Source organism: Cebus imitator, unplaced genomic scaffold (assembly GCF_001604975.1).
Source record: "Cebus imitator isolate Cc_AM_T3 unplaced genomic scaffold, Cebus_imitator-1.0 Scaffold737, whole genome shotgun sequence".
Taxonomy (NCBI): Eukaryota; Metazoa; Chordata; class Mammalia; order Primates; family Cebidae; genus Cebus; species Cebus imitator.
In genome coordinates this window covers 306,645-327,488 of record NW_016108052.1, presented here as the reverse complement: position 1 = coordinate 327,488, position 20,844 = coordinate 306,645, and the positions used below count along the sequence as shown (strand labels likewise).

At 40.8% G+C, this 20,844-nt stretch overlaps 2 protein-coding genes across 2 annotated transcripts in view; both read left to right on the top strand.

Moving 5' to 3' along the window:
• The window catches only part of IREB2 (iron responsive element binding protein 2), a 62,036-nt gene extending 49,329 nt beyond the window's left edge, over positions 1–12,707 (top strand). Inside the window, exons 14-22 of the mRNA XM_017519360.2 lie at positions 809–893; positions 1,260–1,416; positions 1,729–1,853; positions 3,156–3,260; positions 3,352–3,494; positions 6,939–7,086; positions 7,172–7,294; positions 10,513–10,698; positions 11,392–12,707. Of these exons, the coding sequence (XP_017374849.1) occupies positions 809–893; positions 1,260–1,416; positions 1,729–1,853; positions 3,156–3,260; positions 3,352–3,494; positions 6,939–7,086; positions 7,172–7,294; positions 10,513–10,698; positions 11,392–11,502 (1,183 nt within the window). The 3' untranslated portion in view covers positions 11,503–12,707. The remainder of the gene's footprint in view (positions 1–808; positions 894–1,259; positions 1,417–1,728; positions 1,854–3,155; positions 3,261–3,351; positions 3,495–6,938; positions 7,087–7,171; positions 7,295–10,512; positions 10,699–11,391) is intronic.
• Positions 12,708–19,545: 6,838 nt separating this feature from the next.
• HYKK (hydroxylysine kinase) overlaps positions 19,546–20,844 on the top strand; it is a 27,975-nt gene continuing 26,676 nt past the window's right edge. Inside the window, exon 1 of the mRNA XM_017519359.2 lies at positions 19,546–19,662. The gene's annotated coding sequence lies outside the window, so the exon portion shown is untranslated. The remainder of the gene's footprint in view (positions 19,663–20,844) is intronic.

Here is a 20,844-nt window from a genome sequence, read left to right as displayed (position 1 = left end):
AGCCTCAACCTCCTAGGCTCAAACAGTCCTCCTGCCTCAGCCTCCTAAGTAGCTGGGACCACAGGTGTGTACCACCACACCCAGCTAATTTTTGTATTTTTAGTAGAAACAGTTTCTCCATGTTGGCCAGGCTCGTCTCAAGCCCTGCAAAATCTTGTGATTTACAGGCCTGAGCCACCACACCCAGGCTAGTTAGGTTTTCAGTGTGTATTTTGGAACATATGAGTCATCAATTCCTGTGCAAAACTGATGAATTTTAGATTTTTTGCTCTTAGAATATTATCTGTAAGTAATTTAGAGGATTATACCTGTAATCTTTTAGTTATATCATCTTGGATTTATTGTCAGGGACTCTTCTTGGGTTTAATTGGTTGATAATTGAGGCATTACTCCTATCAGAGTGCCCAATTATAATACCTCTTTTGGGACCTTTGGTCAGGTTATTATAGCCAGGTCCTCTGATACTTTACATTTTAAACCCCTTGGATGGAAGTATACTATCAATTGTTTTAAAAGGTCGTGTTATATTCCTAGCAAGTAGTATTTGAGAAGTTTTCTTGTACAGTGATAAGTGCTGTTAAGGCTCTTCAAAGGTTTACCTTCACTATAAATAGCATGCCTGAGAGTTAGACTTGATTGCTCAGAATGTTGTGAAAGGAATATATTGATGAAGGTTAATCCATGTGTCGTGAATAGTCTTTTAAGTAATCTTATTACAGAGGTGGAAATAGAAGATAAAACTTGTCCTTTCTCTATAAATGTTGTGTTGTGATATTGAATCACTTTTTTTTTTTTTTTTTAAATGCAGATTTGAAATAGTTGGCTATGGATGTTCAACATGTGTGGGAAATACAGCACCCTTATCAGAAGCAGTTTTGAATGCAGTAAAACAGGTAAAATGTTTGGATTGGCAAGATATCTAAGTGATTTTCTTATGTTTTGTTATTAAATTATAGAAAGTATATATTGATGTCTTTGTGTTTCTGTATACTCTGTACTTCTTGGCAATAATAACCTGTGAATCTTTAAATGATTCAAAGACTCATTTGTAGGGCCTTGAAATAATTCCTTAATAATGTGAGGAATTGATTGAGTTTATTCACAAGTTGGATAGTTCTATATTTAAAAATTAGTAATATGTTTCTTGGTTAATCTTGCCCTCAGACCTTAATATTTAAGATTGCTTACATATGATTATCCAGATTTGTACCATCTTTAGAATTGAATATATTTGTGTGTGTGTGTTTCTTTTTTTTCAGGGTGATTTGGTTACCTGTGGAATTTTATCTGGAAACAAAAATTTTGAAGGTCGTCTTTGTGATTGTGTTCGTGCCAATTATCTTGCCTCTCCACCCTTAGTGGTAGCTTATGCCATAGCAGGCACAGTGAATATAGATTTCCAGACAGAACCTTTAGGTATCTTTTTCTTTATGTCTATGTATACCTACACACACTTTTTTCCACCGAAGTTGTTATATTTGTTAAATGTTTCTTAGACCATCTGTTCTTTGAATTATTTCAGGAAAACTTATGATAATGTATAGTTATTAATTTCTGTGTTTACAAGAAGAAAATAAAATGTGCAGGTAATTAGTTCTTCCAGCCGCTTAAACCTGTAGCACCCTGTTGAATCTTTTACTTGGTTTCCATGATATGTCTTTGAAAAGGTATGAACATTTTCAGAGAGTTGTTTTTTTACTGAGTATCATGTTCAAAAATTTTAACCAGGTACTGACCCTACTGGCAAGAACATTTACCTGAATGATATTTGGCCTAGTCGAGAAGAAGTTCATCGGGTTGAGGAAGAACATGTTATACTATCCATGTTTAAAGCATTAAAAGAGAAAATAGAGGTAAGAGTCTTAGGTGTTTCTTAAATAGTTTAATCAATTTGCAGTGTTCTTATTTCATATATCTTGTCTTCTGAATAGAATAAAAATTTACATGATTTTGAATGCAGTTTTTAATGTGTAATCGTTTGTATCTGGAATCTATAATTAACAAGAAAATTGCTTAGAGTTATCAGAATTGATTAGGTGTTGATTGAATGATCCATGCAGCAAACCACTGTAGCACATGTTTACCTATGTAACAAATCTGCACATCCTACACATGTACCCCAGAAGTTAAAATAAAAGTTTAGGGGGAAAAGAAAGAATTGATTAGGTGTTTGAATACATCAGTGAACAAAACACAAAATTCCCCTGGGGAGAGGCACGTAAACTTAGAGAATAATTAAATTATACAATCTTTGTTATTTTTTATTATTTATTTTTTGGGAGATGGCACACTACTCTGTCATCCAGCCTGGAGTACGGTGGCCTGAACCAGCTCACTGCAGCCTCAACCTCCTGTGCTTAAGCAATCCTGCTGCCTCAGCCTTCCAAGTAGCTGGGACCACAGGTGCTCGCCACCAACTCCAGCTGATTTTTTTATTTTTTGTAATATAAAAAATAAAAATGCTCAGGCTGGTCTCAAACTCCTGGACTCAAGTGATCCGCCCACCTCAGCCTCCCAAAGTGTTGAGATTACAGGCATGAGCCACTGTGCCTGGTCTGAGTAATGGTGACATGTTTGCCTATAGTTTGAAGGCTTTGGTGTGGAACAAATATATGTTGAAGAAGCGGAGGGTTTTCTCCATTATAATATTCTTAGATGTTAACAGCATACCTCATGCATCCTTAGTCCCTCTTTAATAACATATAGAGATCTTTCTAAATTCTTTACTCTTGTGGACTCTGTAAAGTCTTTATGTTCAGTTTATATTGAAACGTGCCTCTTAGAGTGTTCATGAAGATCTGGTATGCTAGAATTTGAGGAGCAAATTTTTAATCATTCTGTCCAAAATATGTGATGATTTTTTTTTAGAATACACTGTTCTGGCTGGGCGCGGTGGCTCACACTTACAATCCCAACAGTCTGGGAGGCCAAGGTGAGAGTATTGCGTGAGCTCAGGAGTTTGATACCAGCCTGTCCAAAAATAAAAATTTTTAATTTAAAAAAAAAAAGAGTACACTTTAATTTTCCTTCCAGGTGGTTAAGACCTATTTTGTTGTTGTTCTGACTTATTTTATTCCCTTGATCATTTTCATACACCTCTTTTTCTGAGTCCTTTTATCTTTGCTTTGGTTCATCAACCAAAACTATATTCACAGATGGGGAATAAACGGTGGAATTCCTTAGAAGCACCGGATTCAGTTTTGTTTCCTTGGGACTTAAAGTCTACTTATATCAGATGCCCTTCATTTTTTGATAAACTTGTAAGTACTATTTCACCATTTGATCTTTTAAAGATTATTATAAACTAAGAAGTTTTATAAAGAGTTAATGCCTTGAACTTTTACCTTCTAGACCAAAGAGCCAGTTGCACTCCAGCCTATTGAAAATGCCCATGTCTTATTATATTTGGGAGACTCTGTCACAACAGATCATATATCACCTGCAGGAAGTATCGCTAGGAATAGTGCTGCCGCTAAGTATTTGACGAACAGAGGGTATGTGTACATGGCTTTAGAATGTTTTTGTTTTTTCTTGTTTCTTACTAAGAGGCTTCTATTGGTCATGTTCATTTTTTCATTAAATACACATTATCGTAGGTATCTGACTGCCAGTGTGTTTGTCGTAAGCAAGAATGGAGAATGGCGGGGGAACCTGTTGCAGCTGTCTTTGCTTGTAACTTTAGAAAATGAAATTGAAATTTTAAATTGAGTCCTTATAGTCTAAATAAACAACTGATTGGAAATAAGATTTTTTGTTTTCACTGCTACTTTATTGAAAAGTCAGCTTTGTTTGACCTACCAAATGAAGTCTACTCATTTGGTTAAAACCAACCTCCCATTGTTGGAGTAAGGAATTTAAATGTGTATTTTATGGGCTATAAAATGTATATGTGTGAGGCTGGGAATGATGTGTATCAAATCAAAAGACAATGAATTTTCTGCTTCATGAGCCTAAAATTTTATAGGAACAATAAATGTAAAGGCCATTTATATTGGAGATATAAATTTAAAACTGATAAGATTTTATTTCATTTCTACATTAATCACATAGAGTTGCTCTGTTATCAAAGCACTGTTTTGACAACAGAGACAAAGTTTTGCTAAAAGCAGAATTTGTAATACTGCTACCTGCTTAGCTTATTGGATGGATGCTTGTTTCATGCTGGAGTAATTAAAATGACAAGCTTTTTCATTAAAATGTTTTTTGTTTTGTTTTGTTTTTGAGATAGTCTTGCTCTGTCGCCCAGACTGGAGTGCAGTCGTGCAATCTCAGCTCACTGCCACCTCTGCATCTCAGGTTCAAGCGATTCTCCCATCTTAGCCTCCCACCTAGCTGGGATTACAGGCACGCACCATGAGGCCTGGCAAATTTTTGTATTTTTGGTAGAGATGTGGTTTCACCATGTTGGCCAGGCTGGTGTCAAACTCCTGACCAAGTGATCTACCCACCTTGGCCTCCCAAAGTGCTGTGATTCCAGGCATGAGCCACTGCGCCCAGCGAAAATGTCATATAAATATCAATACAACATAGCTTGTCTTGACGTGATAATACTGCATAGCTTTCATTATAGAGTGGTGAGAAATAAGTTTTCTTTCCCATAAATGTTTTTTGTTGTGATTTCCATCTTGGTCATAATTGTGACATACTTCAAAAAAAAAAAAAAAAAAAACCAATCAACATTTCTCTCAAATGTACAATTTTTGTAATTATTATGCTTTCTGGTATGTATTTCTTAGCACATTTAATCCAGCAGTCCTCATCAATTAGAATTTTCTAAAAATAAAGACACTTAAACCTCCTACCACTCCTATCCTGAAGTAAGAAATGTAAAGGTACAAATTTAGAGTATTGTTGCCTCTGCATAAAAAAACCAAATCAGAGGCTGAGAAGAGTCGCTCATTGACTGTTGAGATACTTAGTTTCAGTTATTTTTCCCTAAAAAGTTATATATAGTTACTAATCCAGTAGCAATGAACACCCTTAGCACCCAGATTATGATTTCTAAATACTGTTTCCCAGTACTGTGAACCAGTGCTTCATGAAGAAATTATTGACTCCAGAGCTGGAACTGGAAAATGTACATGATTTTACCAAAAATTACCAAGATTACCAAAAACAAGGGAGCTGTCAGAGACCACTAGGCTTCTGTCAAAAGATCTCAGGACCAGGACTAGCTCATTAGTTTGAAAACTGGTAAATAATCAATTCTTTAAGCAGCGTTTCTTCTATGGAATGTATTTCAGCATAACCAAATCACTGATGAAGGAAAGTTTGTCTTTCGTTTCTGGGTTTTTTTGGATTTTTTTTTTTTTTTTTTTTTTTTTTTTTTTTTTTTTGAACCTCGCTCTGTTGCCAGGCTGGAGTGCAGTGGCGCAATCTTGGCTCACCGCAACCTCTGCCTCATGGGTTCAAGCAATTCTGCCTCAGCCTCCCCTGTAGCTGGGACTACAGGCGCGTGCCACCAGGCGCAGCTAACTTTTGTATTTTTAGTAGAGACGGGGTTTCACCATGTTGGCCAGGAGAGTCTCGAACTCTTGACCTCACGATCCGCCCATGTTGGCCCCTGAAAGTGCTGGCGTTATAGGCATGAGCTAAGGCGTCTGGCCTGTTCGTTTGTTTGTAGAGACAGGGTCTTACTCTTGCCCAGGGTGGAGGGCAGTGGCAGTTGGCCCTCTTCTGCCTGGAACTCCTGGGCTCAAGCAGTTCTCCTGTCTCATCCTCCCGAGTAGCTTGGGACTACAGGCTCACACCATCATGCCTTGATAATGTTTAAATTTTTTGTAGAGATGAGGCCTCCCATTGTTGCACAGGCTGGTCTCCAACTCACCGGCTCAAGCAGTTCTCCTGCTTTGGCCTCCCAAAGTGCTGATACTGTAGGCATGAGCCACCATGCCTGCCAGAAAGTTTTTCTTTAAGTTTTCTAGCTAAAAAATGAAGAAGGAATGATTGAATTGTAGTATCGCTATTTTACAGTTTCTAATAAAATAAGCAATCTAGACCACAATGAGCAATCACTGGTAACATTCCAGAAAAAGACAATTGGCTATCTTGTGTCTCCTAATAGAAGTAGGTATGACCTATGAAGCATTGTTGCCCAGAATTAAAAACTCAAATCTTGTCAAGCCACTGGATCTGACATGTGGTTTACAAGAACAGAAGGTAGAATAACATGTTAAATGATCCATGGAGAAGCAGTCAACACAATCTGGGTACAGAAAACTATCTATACAAGTGATGCCATTTCTTCAGATAGAGCACAAGCAGGAAGAAGGAGAGGGAACATATGTCACCAATTCTCAGTGTAGATGTGGCATTGGTTCCAGGACCACCCATGCATACCCAGTTCCACAGATACTGAATTCCTACAGTAAATCCTGCAGAAGCCACATGTATGAAAAGTCATATGTGCAGTTTTCTGTATCCTGTGATGAATACTATGTTTTCTGTCAGCGTTTGGTAGAAAAAAATCCGTGGATAAGTGAACCCACACAACAAAAATTTATGTTGTTTAAAGGTCAACTGTAGATTAAAAGACTTGAAGTCAACTGAACGCATTAATGAACTGCATTTGAATCAACCAACTTATAAAAAAATAGTTTGGAAATAATCAGTGACATTTGAATATTGACTATCTGATGTTAAGAAATTATTGTGGGGTTTTTTTTTGGTATAAAGATTTTTAAGAGTCTACATCTTTTAGTGAAATACTGAAATGTATTGCTTTTAAAATATATCTCAGTTTAGCTTCAGAATAATCTAATGGGGTTGACTGTAGCAAAGAATCCGTAAGATACAGCTTGGTGATAGGTGCGTGGACATTCATGGTTTTGGTTTAATTCGTGTTTGAAATTTTCCATGATAAAAAAATATTTTTTAACAAGTTTTACAACTCAATTCTCCATATGTAATGAAAACTGACTTTCATTACTTTCTTGTAGCCTTACCCCTCGTGAATTCAACTCTTACGGAGCTCGAAGAGGTAATGATGCTGTAATGACAAGAGGCACTTTTGCAAATATCAAGCTTTTTAATAAGTTTATTGGAAAACCAGCTCCCAAAACAATTCATTTTCCATCAGGACAGACGGTGAGGATGTACACAAAGTATTTAGACAGTTTCTAACTGGATCAAAATTTGTATTAAAGATTTTTTTGTTTGTTTTAATCTACAGCTAGATGTATTTGAGGCTGCAGAGCTGTACCAGAAAGAAGGTATCCCACTGATTATTTTAGCAGGAAAGAAGTATGGTTCCGGAAACTCTAGAGACTGGGCTGCCAAAGGACCATATTTACTGGTATTAAATCTTAACATTTATCATTTTAAGCTTCAAAGAATGTTAAATGTTCCCTTTTGTCAGTAACATCCTGTCAAAGCTTACTTGGATTTGGATTTTTTATAGTTATTTAAACCTTATAGGTATAGAGTTTCTTTTTTGTGTGTGTGATCTTAGGTAATATTTTGTACTAATCTAGTTAGTATCATTTTAATACTCTGAGTTTAGTTAAACCTACATCAGTCTTAATGAAGAAGTCAGTATAGTAGAAGGAAAGGAAATTCTGGTTTGGTTTGGTTTTTTTGAGATGGAATCTCGCTCCGTTACCCAGGCTGGCATGCAGTGGCATGACCTCAGCTCACTGTAACCTCTGCCTCCCAGGTTCAAGTGATTCTCCTGCCTCAGCCTCCTGAGTAGCTGGGATTACAGCTGCTTGCCACCACGCCTGGCTAATTTTTGTATTTTTAGTAGAGAAAGGGTTTTACCGTGTTGGTCAGGCTGGTCTTGAACTCCTGACCTCATGATCCGACCGCCTCAGCCTCCCAAAATACTGAGATTACAGGTGTGAGCCACCACGCTCAGCAGAAATTGTTTTAAACTATTGTTTTATAGTAATTATTTATACCTATTGATCATATTTTTTTTGGTTTTGAGACTGGGTCTCTGTCACCCAGACTGAGTGTGGGGGCTCGATCACTGCCACTGCCGTCATGACTCCCAAGTGCATCAGTTCTCCCACCTTAGCCTCCCGAGTACCTGGAATTACAGCCATCAGTCACCACACCTGGCCAGTTTGTGTATTATTTGTAGAGATGGGATCTCCCTGTGTTGCTCAGGCTGGTATTGAACTCCTTGATCCTCCCACTGCAGCCTCCCAAGGTGCTGGGATTACAGGCTTTAGCCACTGTGCCTGGTCCCCACTGTTAGTTTTACTTGCCTTCTTTTGATTTAATTTTCCCCAGTTTGCCCCATCGGCACATAAGAGACTCAGAAGTAGTGGGCCAAGTTTCACCTTTTTTTCCCCCTAAATAGGAGATTGTGGTGCCTGGCTGTCTGCCAGGAGAACAGTTCTCCTGAGGCTGTTTCCTTGTTGCAGAGCAAATAGGCCATCTGCTGGGAAGAATAGTCATGTGACATGTGCTTTCTGCTATTTCATACTCACAAAGTGCTTCTTTACAATTGTAGTTGTAAAAAGGCTGGCTGCAACACAGATATCATGCAGACCTCATTCTTATTTTAATCTGTAATTTCTCCTTTAAAATGTAAATACTCTGAGGGGTATGGGAATAAACCAAAATCTCATCCTTCCAATATACTAATTACAAGTATTATTTATGAGTATTAATGGTAGGTATAGGTTCCTTTTATCCTGGAAATTGTCTTAGTCTTTGTTTCTGATGTTGGAAGCTTTCCGCATATGGCAGGTGATGCGTGGCTGTCCATTTGTTAGACATTCAAAAAACTGATTACAAGCTGTGGATGGGAGCTGGATTTGTCAGTGGACCTTACTGTAGGAGGTGATTGGTAGATAAGCCACCTTTTTCATTAAGAGATTCTGTATGTCATTATCTGTATTTTCTCTGAGGCCGTTCAGCTTCTTCAAGGAGAGAAACTCATTCAGGATGTAGACTTCTACTTAGTCCTCTGTTTTCAGTCTTGTATTCTCAAGCTTCCCCTGTGCCCAGTGATTGTCAGTCTAGAGAATGTACTCTCTTCGTTATTTCTGCTATCAGAAAAAATAAGTAAAAAAAAAAAAAATTTAAAAAGGGGTGATGGCACTCCCAAGGAATAAAAGTCGATTCTTAGGTGGTAAAAAAAAGTTTTACTTTTTACATATAAAGTACAGGCAAATATAGAGTACATAAAAAGATACACGGCATCTTAGTGGTATTAAAATTTTGGAGAGAAGAGGGGTGAACAGGAAGACACAATTATGGAAAAAAGTCTGAAAAGGCTTTTTAGGTAGACAGTGGAGAAAAAAGTTGAAAAACAGAAATCTAGAGCCTTTGGCTCATTTTTTCCAGAGAATAAACCTCTATTCTTCTGGAGTGGGAATTGAGCTGGATCTTACTGCTTTATGTGGCCTTATAACCTGTATCCCCCAGTATTCTGAGAACCTCCTACCTCTGAGTTTCAGTCCTTTTCCTGGGTCCTGTGTTGCACATTAACTCAGACCTTATTGGCGTCACTCCCTAATTTCATTTCATCATTCTCTAGTTTCAACACTGTAATCCAAATCAGTTACCTATCTCTGTCTTCTAAATATTCATAGAATTCATTCTGTTCCCTTTGTTGCTCTGGGCTTATAGCCTCTTTATTATTATTGTTATTTATTTATATATTTTGGAGACATGGTCTCATTCTGTTGCCCAGGCTGGAATGCAAGGCTGGAATGCAATGGCATGATCTCACCTCCCTGCAGCCTCCACCTACCAAGCTCAAGCAATTCTCCTGCCTCAGCCTTCCCAGTAACTGGGATTATAGATTATTTTTCTGAATTTCTGAATTTTTATGGAGCTCCCTAAATTATTTTGACACACCCCCCCCCCACCGCCGCCACCACGTCCAGCTAATTTTTGTGTTTTTAGTAGAGACTGGGTTTCACCATGTTGGCCAGGCTAGTTTCAAACTCCTGGCCTCAAGTGATCTGCCTACCTTGGCCTTCCAAAGTGCTGGGATTGCAGGTATGACACACTGCATCTAGCCTATTCTTGTTATTTTTTATTTTATTTATTTATTTATTTCTATTTTTTTGTAGAGACAGGGTCTCAGTATATTTCCCAGGCTGATCTCAAACTCCCAGCCTCAGCCTCCAAAGTGTTGGGATTATAACCATATAAGCCACTGCACCTGGCCCCATATACCTTCTTTATTTGTTTATTTCAGTTTCATTTCAAGAGTGTTGAATGTTTGATCTGCTGTGTTTAAGTCCTATTTTGGGATCAAAGGAGCCGGCCCATTTATAGAGCTCTTATGATGTGGTAAGCAGCGGTAGTACCTAATCCTAGAGCAGCGGAGGGGGTCAGAATAATTTAGGGCGCTCCATAAAAATTCAGAAATTCAGAAAAATCTATAAAAAGCCTCTGTAAATACTTTGATAGAACATTGATTCACTATGAGGTATTAGACTAAAAGTGTTTAGAGAAAGGCCAGAGTAGATTTTTCTCCCCCTTTAAATGTTCAGTAAATAACTTTCAGAAGGAAAGTTATGAAGGAAATAAATTGCACATTTGTTACAGGGTGTGAAAGCTGTTTTGGCTGAAAGTTATGAAAAAATACACAAAGATCATTTGATTGGAATTGGCATAGCTCCACTTCAGTTCCTTCCAGGAGAAAACGCAGATTCCTTGGGCCTCTCCGGTAGAGAAACATTTTCTTTAACATTTCCTGAAGAACTGGCTCCCGGAATTACATTGAATATACAGGTATCTCTAAAATTTTCAAATATGATTATGCACTCTACTCAGATGTTTATGAATTAAGAATCAATTGCTGTAAATTATATACTAATGTCACTTAAAGAATGTTAAGTTGCTATTTAAAATGACTTTCCTTCATAATTAGATCTATGTTAATCATAGTTGGTGTTCTCTGAGGAAAAGTGGAAAGAACTGGATGCTTACACCAGAAAAAAGTACATGGAGGGGAATCTTGACTTCCACTTAACAAGTGTCAGCTTCCTTTTCATGGTTTTCAGTTTTTGCTGGCCTGATCTAATTTTAACCCAGGCATATATACCACTCCAAAGAGAAGGCAAAGTTGAACTTACAAGGGTAGAGCAGCACAGACTTCACAACTAAGAAAAAAAGGGAAACGAGTAGGAGCTATTGATTACAGGCAATGAATATTTGGTGTAAAATGAATATGAGTAGTGAGTATAACTTCCCCAATTAATAAGTCAATCTAACTGCAACTGTTTTTCTACTTAGCTGTGAAGCCCATGGTCAGGTATCTCAGGTGTTTTTCAGGCAATCAGAATATAGGAAATTAGAACCAGGAGAAATCAGACAGAATATGTGGCAAGTATAGTCATTGAATGGGAAGACAGATGGTCTTAACCATCAAGTAGCACCTGGAAGATTTACTTGCTCACATAAGATGTTTTTGTTTCTTTAAAGACGAGCACTGGAAAAGTATTCAGCGTGATTGCTTCGTTTGAAAATGATGTGGAAATAACATTATACAAACACGGAGGATTGTTAAACTTTGTGGCACGAAAATCCTCATAGTATCTACTTACCATGGATACCTTTCATAACTAGTAACTGCAAAGCCTTTTGTGCTGGACCCAGGAATCCTTACCATGGAGCTGCAGATAGTCCCATTATACTCACTTCTCTCATCCATGGATGTACATGATGATGAATCAACGTAGTGACTGAAATGAAATCTTCTTGATTTTAAATAATTTACGAATGGTGCTATTAACATTGCTAAAATCAACGTGTGAAGTGTGTTGTGGAAGAGACCTGTAAGTATGGGGGGGGATATTTTATCAGACCATTTTGTAAATAAAGGCAGAATTTGTGTTGAAGATTCTTATATGAATAACCTTCCTGGAGTTGTTTAGTTTTGCACCTATAAAACTGTGTACTACTGTTTGTTGGTTTAAGAGTAGCAGATTGAAATATAAGAAGCCAGATTAGACTCTAAAATTGTGGTCATTGGACTCTGATTTGTAAGTGGACCTTTAAAGTATATTAATTCCTTTTCAGTACTGAGCTGGACACATTTGGCGTTCTGTTTGTCATATACCAGGTTTATCCTTAGTTTAACTGCAAGGGATAGAACCTTCCCCAGGTCACAATCATTCTGTCCAATCCAGCCAAGGTCCCTTCCACATGAGAAGATGGACCATGGCAAAATACAACTGATTGTGTGGCACTATGTATTAGTAGTGGAAATATGTATCACATATGATGCAGCCTTTGAATTTTTCAGCAGTTTGCCGCTGTGACTATCTGGCAAGCCCCAGATGGCATTATATTAATTGGATTAGATTATTTTGCTCACCTATGTAATACTGTAACTTCTTACAACCTAGTATTTTCAGTATCGTTAACCAAAATTTCACACTCATAGTTCCTAAAGAGAATGTTATTTAATCATTAAACTCTGAACTGGTTTCTTGTAGGCATTTAAATTATCTACCCTTAATTATATGGGTGGTCAACCCTATGCATTTTTTAAGTGTTGCTATTTCTTGATTATTTAAATTGATTTCCTGTCATTTTGAATCATTTATCACCTGCGATGCATGACTCTATTAATTTTGTTATGTTACTGTTTTAACCAAAGCCGACTGTAAGGATAAAACACTTAAATTGTTGCTGAGTACCGTATATCCTCAATATGCATGTCTGCCCATCACATCAACTGTTCTGTCAACAAGATGTTTGGTAATTTTTTTTTTTTTTTTTTTTTTTTTTTTTTTTTTTTGTTTTTTTTTTTTTTTTTTTTTTTTTTTTTTTTTGAGACAGAGTCTTGTTTTGTCACCAGGCGCCAGGCTGGAGTGCAGTGGTGCGATCTCGGCTCACCACAGCCTCCGATTCCGAGTTCAAGCTGTTCTCCTGCCTCAGCCTCCTGAGTAGCTGGGATTACAGGTGCAAACTGCCATGCCCAGCTAATTTTTGTATTTTTTAGTAGAGACGGTGTTTCACCATGTTGGCCAGGATGGTCTTGATCTCTTGACCTCGTGATCCACCCACCTCAGCCTCCCAAAGTGCTGGGATTACAGGCATGAGCCACTGTGCCCGGCTGGCAATTTTTTTTAAAAGGTTGGAAAATTAATTATGGAAGGTTCTATACCGTTGTTTTTTTTTAAACCTAGCAGGCCAAAGGTTAATTGTAGTGATTTGTTTTTCACATGGAGATCTTTCTATGACCTAGTTAAGTTACTGCAATTCAGAATTAATTCACGTTACATAAAGAATTACTTCTTTTAAGCAAATGCTGAAACTACCAAACCAGTGGATGAAGACCGCTGAGAACTTTGCACATAATCATACAATCTTTTGAAAATATTTTGCAAATATGTGTTTAGACAATAAGATGGACTCGAATTTGACAAAATGATTTATTTAAATTTTTTATAAGTATTTTCTTTGTTACTTTCAAATTATATTGTGTTCTTGATATATGCTGTATATTTGTCATTGCATGTGTTTTTAATTTACATGAAAACATGAGTTAGGAGAAATTACAAGTTGAATGATAAAATACCTGTATGAGCTCTTAAGAAATAGTAATTCCAGATTGTGTAGGGGAAACAAATCTATGTTGTTTTGAAAGCATACTTTGTATAAGTTATGGGCAGAGGCACAGGCATCCTCAGCAGCTGATTTGGGAGATGATGGTAAAGCTAGCTAACTATGAATTACATATTGACATATCCAGTCCACCTAGTCCAGTAATAATACAAGCAAATCTTGTATTTCAGGAACAAATCAAGGTTCTCTTAATTTTTTGGCTTGTATACAATGAGGTGAAACTTGATAACATGGTTTTAAATTAAGGAGGAGAGTCGTGGATGTGTGTTTTGATGTGTTTACCTTATAATTTTGCCTCTAGCCATATGCTATGTTTGCAAAATGTGGTATCCGTTAGTTTTCATTGTCTATATCTTCTTTGTTGATTATATCTGGGTAATTTTGTGTTACCCAAAAAATAAGGAAGCATAATGTGAGACACACAAGAAAAGAAAATCAATGTTGTGAGCTTAAAGTACAATTTCAAAGGTCATTACCAACGCATTTTTTTATACTTTAAAAACATTATGCTACATATTGCCATCTTCATATTTTGCTACTCTTATACAATGAAATCAGTGAAAATGTTCCGCCACTGAATTGCCATTGTTATATCTAAAAAGTTTCTAAGATGACAGTTGTCACTGTTTTCTCCATGCTGACATTTGAAAGAAGATACTGGAAGGTCCTAGAATCTCTCTAGCCAGATTGCTCAGTTTTTCCTTGGTGATCAAACAGCAGTTGTATTAAAGGAAAGTAAAGCTAAGACCTAAATCAGAATCATAGTTGCCTGCATATATGGTAACAATGTTGTGTGCATTTGCGTTCTCAGTGATGAGTAAGAGGATGAGGAGAAATTATTTGACTGACATTTTTTTAGGAGAAGATACTAAGATACTGGATGTTTATTCTGTCTTAGTCTGATTGGAGTAATAAGAGAGAAGAAGAGGATGAACTTTGGCTTTTTCAGTGTTTTTTCCCCTAAAGGGTGATACTGCTGATGTTTCTATCAATTTTACACATAATATGTGGCTATGAAACCATATATCTCACTTAAGTAACTAAAAATCATTGTTTATTATTTAAAGCCGACAAAACAGTATAACAGTTTTAAGTTCAATAATGTTAAGTATTGTATAGAAATATATTGGAGGCAAAGTTCAGTTGATGACAATTGTGTATATGTTACTGATGCTGTAAATTATTTTTAATAAAGAAAATTGTATTATCACATTTGATTCTTGTTATATTTTGTAGTAGTGCGGGGACAGGTGGAGGTGGTTCACTCCTGTAATCCCAACACTTTGGGAAGCGAAGGCAGGAGGATCACTTGAAGTCAGGAATTTGACCCCACCCTGGAAANAGGCAGGGGCGGGAAGGGCAAGGGTGTGGGATGGAATGCAGTGGTCAGGGGTGTCTCTGAGAGAAGAGGAAGGTCAGGTGCGGTGGCTCAGGCCTGTAATCCCAGCACATTGGAGGGCCGAGGCAGGTGGATCACTTGCAGTCAGGAGTTTGAGATCAGCCTGGCCAACACGGTGAAACCCCATCAAAAAAAAAAAAAAAAAAAATAGCGTGGTGTGGTGGTGTGCACCTGTAGTCCCAGCTACTTGGGGGGCTGAGGCAGGATGATTGCTTGAGCCTAGTTTGAGGCTGCAGTGAGCTGTGATTAGGCCACTGCTCTCCATCCTGGGTGACACAGCAAGGTCTTGTCGTGTGTTGTCACCATGAATTTTGTGTTTCCGTGGTGTTAGCACTGAATTGTAAGCATTTTTTTTTTCAATATTTCCCTATCATTCTATTAATATCTATATGATCCGTGAAAGGATCACATTTTATTACCAATATTGGTAACTTGTGTTTTCTTATTTTTCTTGATCAGTCTTTCTGAGGGGTTAGAAATTGAATTAATTTTTTAAAGAGCCATTTTTTTTTTGAGATGGAGTCTCTGTCGCCAGGCTAGAGTGCAGCCGCACAATCTCGGCTCACTGCAACCTCCACCTCCCGGGTTCAAGCGATTCTCCTACCTAAGCCTCCTGAGTAGTCTCAGCTACTCAGGCACGTGCCACCACACCCAGCTAACTTTTGCATTTTTAGTAGAAACATGGTTTCACCATGTTGGCCAGGGTGGTCTCGATCTCTTGACCTTGTGATCTGCCTGTCTCGGCCTCCAAAAGTGCTGGGATTACAGGCGTGAGCCAGTGCACACGGCCAGAGAGCCAGTTTTTTTACATTACTTATTTTCTCCATTGTTTTCTGGTTTTGGGTTTTTTGTTTTTTTGAGATGGAGTCTCACTCTGTTGCCCAGACTGGAGTACAGTGGTGCAATCTCGGCTCACTGCAACCTCCACCTCCCGGATTCAAGTGATTCTCCTGCCTCAGCCTCCTGGATAGCCGGATTACAGGTGTGCGCCACCATGCCTGGCTAATATTTAGTTTTGTATTTTAGTAGAGACAGAGTTTCACCGTGTTGGCCAGGCTGGTCTCAAACTCCTGACCTCAGGTGATTGACCCTCCCCAGCCTCCTAAAGTGCTGGGGTTACAGGCGTGAGCCACCACCAGCCTAGCCTGTTTCCTGTTTTATTGGTTTCTGCTCTTAAATATTTTCTTTGTTACTTAATTTCCTCCTTTCCCCCCAGCTTTGTAAAACTTTTTCTCCAATGTAAATGTAAATATTTAAATTTCCCTCTAAGCACTGCTTTAGCTGTAGCCCACTGTGGAGGCTAAAGCCAACTTTGAACATTTTAAACAACTTGTAATATATAAAGGAAGTATCGTAAAGTTGCTGAGCCATTGTTTTATAATATAAAATCATCTCTATAATCTCAGTGTAAACTGTTCATTTTGTTTCACTCCAGTTTATCACTGAGGTTTTTTTTTTAATTATAAAAATAGAGGTGGGGTCTCACTGTGTTGCCCAGGCTGGTCTTGAACACCTGGCCTCAATCAGTCCTCCCATCTCAGCCACCCAGACTGCTGGGATTACAGGCCTGAGCCACCATGACCAGCCACTGAGCTGTCTTTGAGAGCCACTACTTAAAGTTGTCCAGTAGCCAACTGAAGAAGCGTTAATACATTGTACTAAATAAATAAATGACTTTTTATTCCCTTTAGAGACGGATCTCACTATGTTGCCTAGGCTGTCCTCGAACTCCTGGGCTCAAGCACTTTTCCTGCCTGAGCCACCTGTAATAGCTGGGACTACAGACGTGAAGGCAACACCATGCCCAGCCTAAAATGACATATCTTGTACATTGGTGGAACTTTTAAAAATCGTGATAGCCAACGTTGGCATTATCGAGAGGAAAACAAGATTTGGCGACACGTATTAAGAGGCTTAGGCTGGGTGCAGTAGCTCATGCCTGTAATCCCAAGACTTGGCAAGGCTGAGGATCACTTAACCCAGGAGTTCAAAACCAGCCTGGAAAGCATGGCGAAACCCATCTCTGCAAAAAATTAGCCGGGCGTGGTGGCGCATGCCTGTAGTCCCAGCTACTTGTGAAACAGGTGGGCGGATCCCTTGACCCCAAGAGGCAGAGGCTGCAGTGAGCCGAGATGATGCCACTGCATTCCTGGGCGACAGACTGAGACCCTGTCTTAAAAAAGCTTTAGGCCGGGCACGGTGGCTCAAGCCTGTAATCCCAGCACTGTGGGAGGCCGGGGCGGGTGGATCACGAGGTCAAGAGATCGAGACCATCCTGGTCAACACGGTGAAACCCCGTCTCTACTAAAAATACAAAAAATGAGCTGGGCATGGTGGCGCGTGCCTGTAATCCCAGCGACTCAGGAGGCTGGGACAGGAGAATTGCCTGAACCCGGGAGGCGGAGGTTGCGGTGAGCCGAGATCGCGCCATTGCACTCCAGCCTGGGTAACAAGAGCGAAACTCCGTCTCAAAAAAAAAAAGCTTTAAAGGTGTTTATTCTCTTATACTTAGTAGTATGACGCTGAGCAGTTTAAACACGTCATTTAAAATTTACAAAAGATTTACGTATGAGGATATTTTTAAAAACAAGAAAATGCTCACTTAAAGTGAAAAAGGCGATTTACAAAGTACTTTTTGTTTTCTTTTTTGAGACGGAGTCTTGCTCTGTCGTCCAGGCTAGAGTGCAGTGGTGCAACCTCAGCTCTCTGCAACCTCTGCCTCCCAGGTTCAGTCAATTCTCCTGCCTCAGCCTCCTAGTAGCTAGGATTACAGGCACTCACCACCACCCTCGGCTAATTTTTGTGTTTTTAGTAGCGATGGGGTTTCACCATGTTGTCCAGGTGGGTCTCAAACTCCTGAGCTCAAGTAATCTGCCCCCATTGGCCTCCCAAAAAGCTGAGATGGTAGGGTGAGCCACCTCGCCCTACCAAATACAGTATTTCTAAAGAATTCAGGGAGCGTAAACAGGCACATTCCAAAAAGGGCAGTTGTGGATCCAGTAGCCGTGCCTCCAGTTATCACAATTTCCAGATTCAGTCTTAATTCCCATTCCCTGATGCAAGAGAAGTAGAAAAACACAGACCCGTAGAGGTGGAATGAGAGGCGGAAGTAATTGAGAAGCCGCTCGAGGGAAAAAGCACGCAGAGAGGCCTAAGGGAGCCGGATTCCAATTCTGATTACAGAAAATCCAAGTTGAAATCACTCTTTGACAATCTAAATGAATCAGATATTATGTTCCCCTGGGGTTGGGAGAAACAGTCCTGCTTTTTGGTGATTAGAAGTGAAGCAGATAAGAACTGTATCTAAAGCAGGGGAAGAAGCCTCCCTCAGTAGGTGGTTGATACGAGTTTGGGAATCATCCAAGTCAATCAGGGTGACTGTAGATAACCCGAGTGTGTGATATCCTGACAGAAAACAAAGGGTGGATGTGCATCGGCAAAAGCAAAATACAGACTAAGTTGCAGGCATGAGTGGACCAGTGCCCAGGACTCTCTTCCAGTAGCCTCCAGTAGATAGAGTGCTCCTACTTAGCGGGGAAGTCCTGCATGGCTGGAGAAGGGCATCAAGTTGTATATCAGGGCCTCATGCCCTTGACAGTTAAGATCATCCAACTAACCTGGCTGTTACCCCATGAATCTCGTATAGCCTTCTGAAAATCATGGGGTCTCTGCGGACTTTACCGCAGAAAGAGAACCCACTGACTGCACTACCTACATAAAGAGTTTGACCCCATCACCAGTTACATTTCTCAGTGTAAATGAATCATTCATTCACAGGAGACCCGAACCGTGGTGACCCCAGCCCCCTGGAAAGCCTGTTGGGGGGGGGGCTTCACTCTCCCTACACATCTATTATGTTGAATTAACTGGTTTAGGAAGAGAGGGGAAAACTAGTGCTGTGGCAAGAGTCTAAACAGAGCAGGGTGACCAGCGTCTGTTGAGGCTCTATGACCGCTAGGTTTCTCGTTTCCTGTCAGTACAAGGAGCTAGTATACCTACTGGATAAATAAGACCGTTCGGGGTTTTTGTTCTGTTTTGTTTTTTTGAGACGGAATCTCACTTTGTTACCTAGGCTAGAGTGCAGTGGCGCAGTCTTGCTGACTGCAACCTCAGGACCATTGCAGTTCCTGGGGGTGGGATCGGGTCAAGTCTCCCTGGGGCCACGTTTTCCAAAGGTGGCCTCCAGGATACATGCATCCAGCAGAAGGAGGGAAGGCTGGGAAACAAAAACGTGGATGTAGCTGAGCAGCTGTCAGTGTTACCACCACCACTACGTGGACCCGGGGGAACTCCGAGGTGCCACTCAAGAGCCGGAAGCCCGCCCACTCGGGGGTGGGGCTGCAACCCAGAGAGCCAATCTGGAATAAGAAGCCAAGTTCCTGAAAACGTAGCCGGATTCTGACTGGAATACTCACCGTGAGAAGGCGGGGCAGGGTTACAGAAAGCCAATCAGAAGCCCGATCTCGGAATTCCTGTTCGCAGCCTCCGAGGCGGGGCCGGGAAGAGGCCTGGTCTCCTGGCCGCGCCCCGCCTTCCCGTAGTCTGCGCTGACTGGGCGGCGGGGGACCCGGAGGAGCCAATCAGAAGTCAGGCTCGCGGGACTCGGAGGAGGGGCGCGGGCCCCGGGCCCTGCTCTATCTCCCAGCGCGAGTGCAGGGCCGGGGCCGCAGTGCCTGGCTGCTGCAGAGCGGGATCCACCCCAGGACGTCGGGTCGCTGCCGGTGAGACGAGGAAGGGGGAGCAGAGACGAGCCCGCGGCCCCGCGGTGGGGATCGGGGGCGCCCTCGAGGGCAGGGAGGCTCGCTGGAGGTGTGGAGCCGGGAGTCCTGTGCCTCAGGCTCCCCCAGCTCCCCTCAGCTCGCTGCGGCAGTGACGGGCAAGCCACTCTCCTCCCCGGACCTCACCTGTACCAGGAGGGCAGGGCTGGGACCCCAGAATGAAGGCGTGGCACGGAGAGGCTGTCGAGGCCAGCCCCGCCCGGCAGATGTCTCCTGGGAGCAGTCTCAGCTCCACAGGACCTCAAGATAACGCTGCGAACCTGACTCACGCGCCCCCCTCCTCTCTTTCCTGCCTCTAGGTTCAGCAGTCCCTCCGCAGCCCGCTCACCCACCACTCTTTCCCCTTCGCCCACCGGGAAGACCCTTAAAAGCACCTAGTAATGCACCGCTGTCTTTGCAAAACTGCGGATGCTAGATTCCCCGCCTTTCTGTTTGGTGATCCCCTTGGGATCCCCTTTCTGTTTCGTGAACCGCTCCGTGGGTCTGTGGAGTGAAGGTCACCCTTGATTCATCATTTAATATTAAATAAGGGACTAGCTTAGGGGCTGAGAATACGGAGATTGACTGGGTATAATCCCTTGGAGGGACACAGCAAAAGGGAATGTAGGAGAAGAAAGGTGAAGTTGGAAGACATGCTAAGGTAGAATTTACCAGACTTTATTACACATTGGGAGTGAGGGACAGGAAAGAATCAGGAATGACTCCTGTTTCTTGTCTGGTATACCTTGCACAAAGTACAGAGTCTAAGGTCCAGTCCCCCTGGCTGTAGGACAAAGGTGGTGAGATTCTTGTGCAGACACTTGGAGTTGGAAAACACTTGCTTCCTGCGGGCTTTTTTTAGGAGCTAAAATACTGTTGGCTGGATATACAGACCAACGACCTATAGGACCTGAATTCCTCCTCTCCCTTTGAATGAAGTAGGAAAAAAAATTAATTTTTTAAAATGCGTGAGTGGACAACATAGTGAGACACTGTCTCTTTAAAGAAAGAAAAAGAAAAAAAGGACAGGCACGATGGCTTGCACCTGTAATCCTAGCACTTTGGGAGACCAAGGTAGGAGGATTGCTTGAGCCCAGAAGTTTGGGACCAGCCTTGGCAACATAGCGGGATCCTGTCTCTTCAAAA